The sequence below is a fragment of the Bombyx mori genome, chromosome 24 (assembly GCF_030269925.1).
Source record: "Bombyx mori chromosome 24, ASM3026992v2".
Taxonomy (NCBI): domain Eukaryota; kingdom Metazoa; phylum Arthropoda; class Insecta; order Lepidoptera; family Bombycidae; genus Bombyx; species Bombyx mori.
In genome coordinates, this window is record NC_085130.1 from 115,933 (window position 1) to 125,812 (window position 9,880).

Consider the following 9,880-nt stretch of genomic DNA (forward strand, 5'->3'; position numbering starts at 1 on the left):
TGCTCGTTGCACTCGGCGGGCCGCCGGCCAACCCGTAATCCTCACCGTGTGGGGGACGGGGGCCGCTGCCGCGAGGCACGGGGCCGCGAGGACGTAAACCTCTTTAAAAAATGCCCCAATCCTAAGCTCTGGTGCCCGGCGATGGGATGAATGGCTGGAGGGAGTCCAGTCCCAAGGGTACCAACCAGACCCCAGGGGACCGACCCCTGGTTAATCAAAAAGGAAATATGACACAATGGCACATGTAGAAAAGTTATTACCCCAGGAGGGTACCTCCCGCTCCGCGGGGGGAGAATCCCTCCGTGCGGTCGAGCGATCGGCCGCACGCTGCCCCACCGTTTCTGGGGGGGGCAAACATTGCCACGACGAAGGGGGCGACAGCACGGGTCGCGTAAGGGACAGGGTCCCCACCGTGCGCCTCGAGCGCTGCGAGAGCCTTATCTCGCTCTACTCGGCGCGGAGCTCCGCGAGGGGCGACGCGTCTAGTGGGCGGGAGACGCCAGCGCTGTTTGTGGACAGCACCCGACAGCGGACACGGCGGAAGCGGAAGTCGGCTCGACAGCCGGCGTCCTCCGCTCCGTCCGACTCGTCGGAAGGAGAGCCTGCCAGCGCCAAGTACATGGCGTTGGCGGAAGGGCCGGCGGCTGCTTCGGCGCCGCCCGCCATTGACTTTGACAAGCCGTCGTCTCGCGGACTGGACGCTGCCTCTTCGGCGCAGTCCAGGGCCGCCTGCCGTGAGGCAAAAAATAAAAATAGAAAACTAGAAGAGATCGAGCGCCTACAGCGATCCCTAACGCTGGTGGGTCCCTCTGACCCCCTCCGATCGTGTAAAATCGTTGGAAAAATAGTTGAGACCATCGCGGCCAAGTCGACTGCAGGCCTCAAGGGCTCAGAAGTGTCGGCCATGAAATCTGCGGCCGCCACACTTGAGGAAAGGCTGCAGGACGTCGTGGACCGCACCACGACGACGGAGACGGCGGGCTTGCGGCAGGAAGTGGCTCTGCTGCACACCCGCCTCGAACAAGTATCGGCCGAGAATGGCCTGCTTCGGGCGGAGAACGGTCAGCTCCGCGTCGACATGGCCGAGCTGCGAACAATGGTTGCCGATCTCATCGAGCGGCAACGCGGCTCCGCCCCTGTCCCTCCTCCGCCCGAAGCAGAAGGCCTCACTGAGGTCGAGGAGCTGAGGCGGCAGCTCCTTATACAGGAGGCGCGCAGCTCCAAAGTGGAGCGGGCGAGACCGCCCCTCGCCCATGAGGTGAAAGGCAGCGCGCCTGTGCCCGCACCTCGTAGAACAGTGGTCGCTAAAACTTATAGCGGCCCCAAACAGACAGCCACACCTGCGAGGATTCCCGCCGCGACTGTCTCGCGGTCAGCAGCTTCGGGGGCAACAAGATCTGCCCCCCCAAAGAAACCGGCATCCGCTCCTGCTCCGCCCCAGCCTGCGAAGGCAGGGCCCGCCAGGAGCCGGACAAAGAAGAAGGGAGGCGTCAACGCCGCCAAACCGGCACCGACTCCCCAGCCCCGCCCGCTGCCCCCGGCCCCGGCCAATATGGAAGAGGCCTGGACAACGGTGGTGCGGCGCGGGCCCAAAAAGGTGGCGGCGCCTCTTGCGCCGCGCCCCAAGCCCGCCCCTGCGGCCGCCGCTCCCCGTCAAGAGGGTCGAGCGGAGCCGAGGGGCCGAAACGGACGAAGGAGGCCGCGCGCCCCGCGGTCGGCTGCAGTGGTAGTGGAGCTGCTGCCCGCCGGCAAAGAAAAGGGCATCACCTACCACGAGGTGATGACCCAGGCGCGCGGCGGCGTGAATGTGGACGCCCTCGGCGTGGAGGGGGGCATCAAGGTCCGGCAGACGGCCAACGGGGCCCGTCTCATAGAGTGCCCCGGCCCGAACACCAACGCCGCGGCCGAAAAATTGGCGGCCCGGCTGAGGGAGATCCTGCCGAACCCCGAGGTGGTGCGCATCGCGCGGCCCGTGAAGATGGGTGAAGTCAAAATCACGGGCCTCGACGAGTGCGCCACGAAGGAGGAGGTTGCCGCGGCCATCGCGTCGCAGGGCAACTGCGCCCTCGCCGACGTCAAAGTCGGGGAGCTCCGGGAAACATATTCTGGTACCCGGACGGCGTGGGCGCGTTGCCCGATTGCAACGGCGACCCTCCTGGCCACCCCTCCACAGGGGCGGCCTTCCGACAGCCCAGGAAGGCTGCGCGTGGGCTGGGTAGTGGCCCACGTGCAGCTGCAGGATGCCAGGCCGTGGCGCTGTCTTCGGTGCTTCGGCACCGGCCACGGCCTCGCCAAGTGCCCCTCGACCGTGGACCGCAGCGGCTTGTGTTTCCGCTGCGGCCAACCGGGGCACAAGGCAGCCTCCTGCACCACAGCCGCGCCGCACTGCGTCTTGTGCGACGCGGCCAAAAGGAAGGCCGACCACCGGGCCGGGGGCCCGGCGTGTAAATCTGCCCCCTCCTCTACAAAAACGAGGAGGGGCGGAAAGAAAAAGAAGCCGGCTGCAACAAGGGCAGCCGGCGAGTCAGTTCCCGCCGCGGCTGTTGTCGAGCCGCAGGGCGGGACAGACGAGGGAGCGATGGACGTAGCCCCGTAATGGGTTGCGTCCATCGCTTCCTCCAAAGTAATTTGAACCACTCCGCCAGGGCACAGGATCTCCTCGTCCACACCATGGCGGAGTGGTCAATCGACGTCGCTGTCGCCGCGGAGCCGTACTTCGTCCCCACCGACCAGGACTGCTGGATCGGGGACGTCGACGGCTCCGTGGCCATCGTACTTAGACAGTCCGCGGCGTTACCCCCCTTGGATATGGTGGCCAGGGGACCCGGGTACGTCGCGGCTAGGATCGACGGGACCGTCGTGATCGGGGCGTACTTTTCTCCGAACAGGAGCCTCGCCGAGTTCGAGCGGTTTCTGGGCGGGCTCGAGGTGCTCTTGCACCGCTTCGGGTCCCGCCCTGTCATCGTCGCGGGGGACCTCAATGCCAAGTGTATGGCTTGGGGCTCCCCCCGCACGGATTCGCGAGGCGAGGCTCTTTCGGAGTGGGCGATCGCGACCGGCCTCTGTCTTCTAAACAGAGGTACGGTCGCGACTTGCGTGCGGTGGAACGGGGAATCTCACGTGGACGTTACGTTCGCGTCCCCGTCCGCCGTGCGCCGCACCCGCGGCTGGCGCGTACTCGAGGGGGCGGAGACGCTCTCGGACCACAGATACGTCCGATTCGAGCTCTCTGCCTCCTCCTTGTCGTCGTCAGCCGCGGGCGCCCGCGGCGAGGAGGAGCTCCCGCAAGGTGCGCCCCGTTCGTTCCCCAGGTGGGCCTTGAAACGGATGAACAAGGAGTTGCTGATGGAGGCGGCCGCTGTTGCTGCGTGGGCGCCAAAACCCGCGCGGCTCGCGGACGTGGATGCGGAGGTCGACTGGTTCCGGGGCACCATGGCAAACATTTGTGATGCCGCCATGCCCCGGGTCGGCCCCCGAGCACCACGTGGGGGTGCGTTCTGGTGGTCGCCCGAGATCGCGAGACTCCGTGAGGAGTGCGTGAGGGCGCGCCGCCGGAGCGCACGCCACCGCCGCCGCCGTCGTCGCGACGCTACGTTCGCGGAGACGGCGGCCCGGCTGCACGCTGACTGTCGTCAAAAACAGACGGCGCTGCAGCTGGCCATCGGCGAGGCCAAGAAGCAGAGCATGAAGACTCTCCTGGAGTCGCTCGACGAAGATCCCTGGGGGCGCCCATACAAGATGGTTCGCAGAAAACTGCAGCCGTGGGCGCTCCCGGTGACCGAGCGGCTCCAGCCTCGGCAGCTGCGGGAGATAGTTTCCGCGCTTTTCCCGCCGGCAGCGGGGGGGGACTTTGAGCCCCCCCAGATGGACGCCACGTGGGGCACACCTCCACGTCGCCCCAGCGTTCCCGCTGCCGAGGAGCCCCCTCCCCCTATTACGGGGGCGGAGATCCATGCGGCCGTGTCCAAAATGAGAGCGAAGGACACGGCCCCCGGCCCTGACGGCGTTCACGGCCGGGTCTGGAGCTTGGCCTTCGAGGCCCTAGGGGACCGGCTCGGGGGGCTTTTCGAAGCGTGCCTCGAGTCGGGACGGTTCCCGTCGAAATGGAAGACGGGCAGACTGGTCCTTCTGCGGAAGGACGGGCGCCCCGCGGACTCACCCGCGGGCTATCGCCCCATCGTGTTGCTGGACGAAGCGGGCAAGATGCTCGAGAGAATCGTCGCGGCCCGCATCGTCCGGCACCTGACCGAGACGGGTCCCGATCTTTCGGCGGAGCAATACGGCTTCAGAGAGGGCCGCTCGACTATCGACGCAATTCTGCGCGTGCGGGCCCTCTCCGACGAAGCCGTATCCCGGGGCGGGGTGGCGATGGCGTTATCCTTAGATGTAAGGAACGCCTTCAACACCCTGCCCTGGTCGGTGATCGCGGGGGCGCTGGAGTATCACGGCGTCCCCGCATACCTCCGCCGACTGATCGGCTCCTACCTCGAGGGCAGGTCGATCCAGTGCATCGGACACGGTGGGGCGATGTACCGCTTCCCCGTCGAGCGCGGTGTTCCGCAGGGGTCCGTCCTGGGCCCCCTGCTGTGGAACATCGGCTACGACTGGGTCCTGCGGGGCGTCATTCGGGGACCCCTCCCCGGGCTCAGCGTAATTTGTTACGCTGACGACACGTTGATCGTAGCTCCGGGGAGGGACTACCGGGAGTCTGCCCGTCTGGCGTGCGCAGGCGTGGCACACGTCGTCACCAGGATCCGACGGTTGGGGCTCGAGGTGGCGCTCGACAAAACCCAGGCCCTGATGTTTCACGGGCCGGGACGAGCGCCGCCTCTGGGTGCCCACCTCGTGATCGGAGGCGTCCGCGTCGGGGTCGGGGTGACCGGTCTTCGGTACCTCGGCCTCGAACTGGATGGTCGGTGGAACTTCCGCGCTCACTTTGAGAAGTTGGGCCCTCGACTGATGGCGACGGCCGGCTCTCTGAGCCGGCTGCTTCCAAACGTCGGGGGTCCCGATCAGGTGGCGCGCCGCCTCTACATGGGGGTGGTGCGGTCGATGGCACTATACGGGGCTCCCGTATGGTGCCACGCCCTGACCCGCGAGAACGTCGCGGCGCTGCGACGTCCGCAGCGCGCGATCGCGGTCAGGGCGATCCGAGGATACCGCACCGTCTCCTTCGAGGCGGCGTGCTTGCTCGCCGGGGCGCCACCCTGGGACCTGGAGGCGGAGGCGCTCGCTGCCGATTACCGGTGGCGTAGCGACCTCCGCTCTAGGGGGGAAGGGCGCCCCAGCGAAGGTGTAGTTCGAGCGCGGAGGCTCCACTCTCGGCGGTCCGTGCTGGAGGCGTGGTCTCGCCGCTTGGCGGACCCGTCGGCCGGCCTCCGAACCGTCGAGGCGGTCCGCCCGGTTCTCGCGGACTGGGTGGGCCGCGACCGCGGATGCCTCACCTTCCGGCTAACGCAGATGCTTACCGGCCATGGTTGTTTCGGCCGGTACTTGCACAAGATAGCCGGAAGGGAACCGACGGCGCAGTGCCACCACTGCGCGGACCGCGACGAGGAAGACACAGCGGAACACACGCTGGCGCGTTGCTCTGGATTCGACGAGCAACGCGCCGCCCTCGTCGCGGTCATTGGAGAGGACCTCTCGCTGCCGCGCGTCGTGGCTACGATGCTCGGCAGCGACGCGTCCTGGAAGGCGATGCTCGACTTCTGCGAGTCCACCATCTCGCAGAAGGAGGCGGCGGAGCGAGAGAGGGAGAGCTCTTCCCTTTCCGCACCGATCCGTCGCCGTCGAGCCGGGGGCCGGAGGCGGGAATACGCCCGTACGTCCCGGCCCCTGTAGGTGGCGGCCTCCCCCCGGTGAAGGTCAAGGGGCGACCTGAGGGGGTGAGGCCGCGCGGCGCGCTACCAGCACTCTAGCGCGCTGCCGTGGAGTGATTAGAGCGACCGGTCGACGGTGTATCGCGTCCCGACCCGGCAGGCTGGTTCTGGTCCAGCGGGGTATTCCGGGACACCAGCGGCACCGTCTGGGCGGCCCGACGGGCTGCCGTACCGAGACGGCCGACGTTTCAGAGCCTTCGATTCGCCTCGAAGGCTCCGTCGGCTGGGCGTCCTTGGGGTGAGCCGCGCCGTCTGGTTGTAGTGTTGACCGCGGTAGCCCCCCTACCTCATCCGGGTTTTGACCTCGGAGGGGATCGGACGTCGGGTGTAAGAGTGCAGAGGAGTCGTTTAGTGGGTGGGCTCTAAAATCCTTGGGCCCGCGGTCTGCTCACAACACCATGCAGATCGTTGAGTCTCACATACCCCGCGCGCCCCTTTTGCGCGGGGACCTCGTAGGAGGTTCGGCCCTCTACCCGAAAAAAAAAAAAAAAAAAAAGGTTAGGTTTAGGTTCCCGAGGGACCTGGGCGGGCCCCCCGGCGCGCACTCTGCGTGGCCGGGGGCTCCGTCTGTGGGGGAGTTTTGCTGGACTTCCACCGGGCGCGTCCGTAGGTGGCGGATAACGGGATCCTCTGGGAACAGTCCCACTCCCAGGGGTATCGTCCGGTCTTTTTCGTTGCAAGGATTTCTAGGTGTTAGGTAGGTAGGCTAGGTGTAGGAGTAGGGTAGCCTAGTTAGGCTTTGCAACGAAAGAGATCGGATGACGCGGACCAAAACCAGCAGGGGGAGTTGCGGGCTCTTCACGCCCTTCACTCGCTGAAGGGTGCTCCTCCTGGAGACGCTCGGGCTCCCTCTCTCTTCCCCCTTCTTCCCCCTTTTTGTTTTTCGGGTACGTCCGACCCGTTTCGGACGTAACCCATGGGTGGTGGTGGGCCACTTTTGGCCTGCCCTTTGATGAAGAAGTGAGCCGGCGTTGCTTACGCATCTTCCGGCCGCTGGTCGCCATGTCCCCGGCTTCGGCTACAGGGGCACGCCCTCCAGAGGGGGGTACCGGTATACCGGCGTGGCTTCGTCGTTGCTGCTCTTTTGAGCGTCGGGCGGTGGTCTGCCGTGTTGCTCGTTGCACTCGGCGGGCCGCCGGTCAACCCGTAATCCTCACCGCGTGGGGGACGGGGGCCGCTGCCGCGAGGCACGGGGCCGCGAGGACGTAAACCTCTTTAAAAAATGCCCCAATCCTAAGCTCTGGTGCCCGGCGATGGGATGAATGGCTGGAGGGAGTCCAGTCCCGAGGGTACCAACCAGACCCCAGGGGACCGACCCCTGGTTAATCAAAAAGGAAATATGACACAATGGCACATGTACAAAAGTTATTACCCCAGGAGGGTACCTCCCGCTCCGCGGGGGGAGAATCCCTCCGTGCGGTCGAGCGATCGGCCGCACGCTGCCCCACCGTTTCTGGGGGGGGCAAACATTGCCACGACGAAGGGGGCGACAACACGGGTCGCGTAAGGGACAGAGTCCCAACCGTAGTCATAGAGCGCTGCGAGAGCTTAATCTCGCTGTACTCGGCGCGGAGCTCCGCAAGGGGCGACGCGTCTAGTGGGCGGGAGACGCCAGCGCTGTTTGCCGATTGCGATCGGCAGCGGACTCGGCGGAAGCGGAAGTCGGCTCGTCGGCCGGCGTCCTCCGCTCCGTCCGATTCATCGGAAGGAGAGCCTGCCAGCGCCAAGTACATGGCGTTGGCGGAAGGGCCGGCGGCTGCTGCGGCGCCGCCCGCCACTGATTTTGAGAAGCCGTCGTCTTGCGGACTGGACGCTGCCTCCTCGGCGCAGTTCAGGGCCGCCTGTCGTGAGGCGAAAAATAAAAATAAAAATAGAAAAATAGAAGAGGTCGAACGCCTACAGCGATCCCTGACGGAGGTGGGTCCCTCTGACCCCCTCCGAGCTTGTAAAATAGTCGGGAAGATAGTCGCGACCATTGCGGCTAAATCCACTGGAGGCCTCAAGGGCTCAGAAGTGTCGGCCATGAAATCGGCGGCCGCCACACTCGAGGAACGGCTGCAGGACGTCGTGGACCGCACCACGACCACGGAGACGGCAGGCCTGCGGCAGGAAATAGCCCTGCAGCACGCCCGCCTTGAGCAACTGGCGGAGGAAAATGGCCGACTTCGGGCGGAGAACGGACAGTTCCGCGTCGACATGGCCGAGTTGAGGACCATGGTGGCCGACCTTATAGAGCGGCAACGCAGCTCGGCCCCTGTCCCTCCTCCGCCCGAAGCGGAAGGCCTCACTGAGGTCGAGGAGCTGAGGCGGCAGCTCCTTATACAGGAGGCAAGGAGCTCGATCGTTGAGCGCGCAAGACCGCCCCTCGCTCATGAGGTGAAAAACGGAGCTCCTACACCGGCACCCCGCAGGACTGTGGCCGCTAGAACGTATAGCGATCCTAAAAAGGGCGCGACACCCGCGGCACGTCCGGCCGCTTCGGGGACCCAAAAAGATACGGGGGCACCAAAACCCGCCCCCTCAGGAGCAAAAGTCACCGGCCAACGCAAGACTCAGAAGACTGCTCCTGCCCCGTCCCAGCCTGCGAAGGCGGGGCCCGGCAGGAGCCGGACCAAGAAGAAGGGGGGCATCAACGCTGCGAAACCGGCCCCGACTCCCCAGCCCCGCCCGCTGCCCCCGGCTCCTGCCACTATGGAAGAGGCATGGACAACGGTAGTGCGGCGTGGGCCCAAAAAGGTGGCGGCGCCTGTCGCGCCGCGCCCCAAGCCCGCCCCTGCGGCCGCCGCTCCCCGCCAAGAGGGTCGAGCGGAGCCGAGGGGCCGAAATGGACGAAGGAGGCCGCGCGCCCCGCGGTCGGCTGCAGTGGTAGTGGAGCTGCTGCCGGCCGGCAAAGAAAAAGGCATCACCTACCACGAGGTGATGACCCAGGCGCGCGGCGGCGTGGATGTGGACGCCCTCGGCGTGGAGGGGGGCATCAAGGTCCGGCAGACGGCCAACGGGGCACGTCTCATAGAGTGCCCCGGCCCGAACACCAACGCCGCGGCCGAAAAATTGGCGGCCCGGCTGAGGGAAATCCTGCCGGATCCCGAGGTGGTGCGCATCGCGCGGCCCGTAAAAATGGCGGAGGTGAAAATTACGGGCCTCGACGAGTGTGCCACGAAGGAGGAGGTCGCCTCGGCCATCGCGTCGCAGGGCAACTGCGCCCTCGCCGACGTCAAAGTCGGGGAGCTCCGGGTAACCTACTCTGGTACCCGGACGGCGTGGGCGCGTTGCCCGATTGCAACGGCGACCCTCCTGGCCACCCCTCCACAGGGGCGGCCTTCCGACAGCCCAGGAAGGCTGCGCGTGGGCTGGGTAGTGGCCCACGTGCAGCTGCAGGATGCCAGGCCGTGGCGTTGTCTTCGGTGCTTCAGCACCGGCCACGGCCTCGCCAAGTGCCCCTCGACCGTGGACCGCAGCGGCTTGTGTTTCCGCTGCGGCCAACCGGGGCACAAGGCAGCCTCCTGCACCACAGCCGCGCCGCACTGCGTCTTGTGCGACGCGGCCAAAAGGAAGGCCGACCACCGGGCCGGGGGCCCGGCGTGTAAATCCGCCCCCTCCTCTACAAAAACGAGGAGGGGCGGAAAGAAAAAGAAGCCGGCTGCAAAAAGGGCAGCCGGTGAGTCAGTTCCCGCCGCGGCTGTTGTCGAGCCGCAGGGCGGGACAGACGAGGGAGCGATGGACGTAGCCCCGTAATGGGTTGCGTCCACCGCTTCCTCCAGTGCAACTTGAACCACTCCGCCAGGGCACAGGATCTCCTCGTCCACACAATGGCGGAGTGGTCAATCGACGTCGCTGTCGCCGCGGAGCCGTACTTCGTCCCCACCGACCAGGACTGCTGGATGGGGGACGTCGACGGCTCCGTGGCCATTGTGTTGAGACAGTCCGCGGCGTTACCCCCCTTGGATATGGTGGCCAGGGGACCCGGGTACGTCGCGGCTAGGATCGACGGGACCGTCGTG

At 66.4% G+C, this 9,880-nt stretch overlaps 1 protein-coding gene across 1 annotated transcript in view; it reads left to right on the forward strand.

Moving 5' to 3' along the window:
- LOC134201219 (uncharacterized) overlaps window positions 1-8,305 on the forward strand; it is a 47,629-nt gene extending 39,324 nt beyond the window's left edge. Inside the window, exon 5 of the mRNA XM_062675573.1 lies at window positions 8,291-8,305. Coding sequence (XP_062531557.1) covers window positions 8,291-8,305 — 15 coding nt within the window. The remainder of the gene's footprint in view (window positions 1-8,290) is intronic.
- The last annotated feature ends 1,575 nt before the right edge of the window (window positions 8,306-9,880 follow it).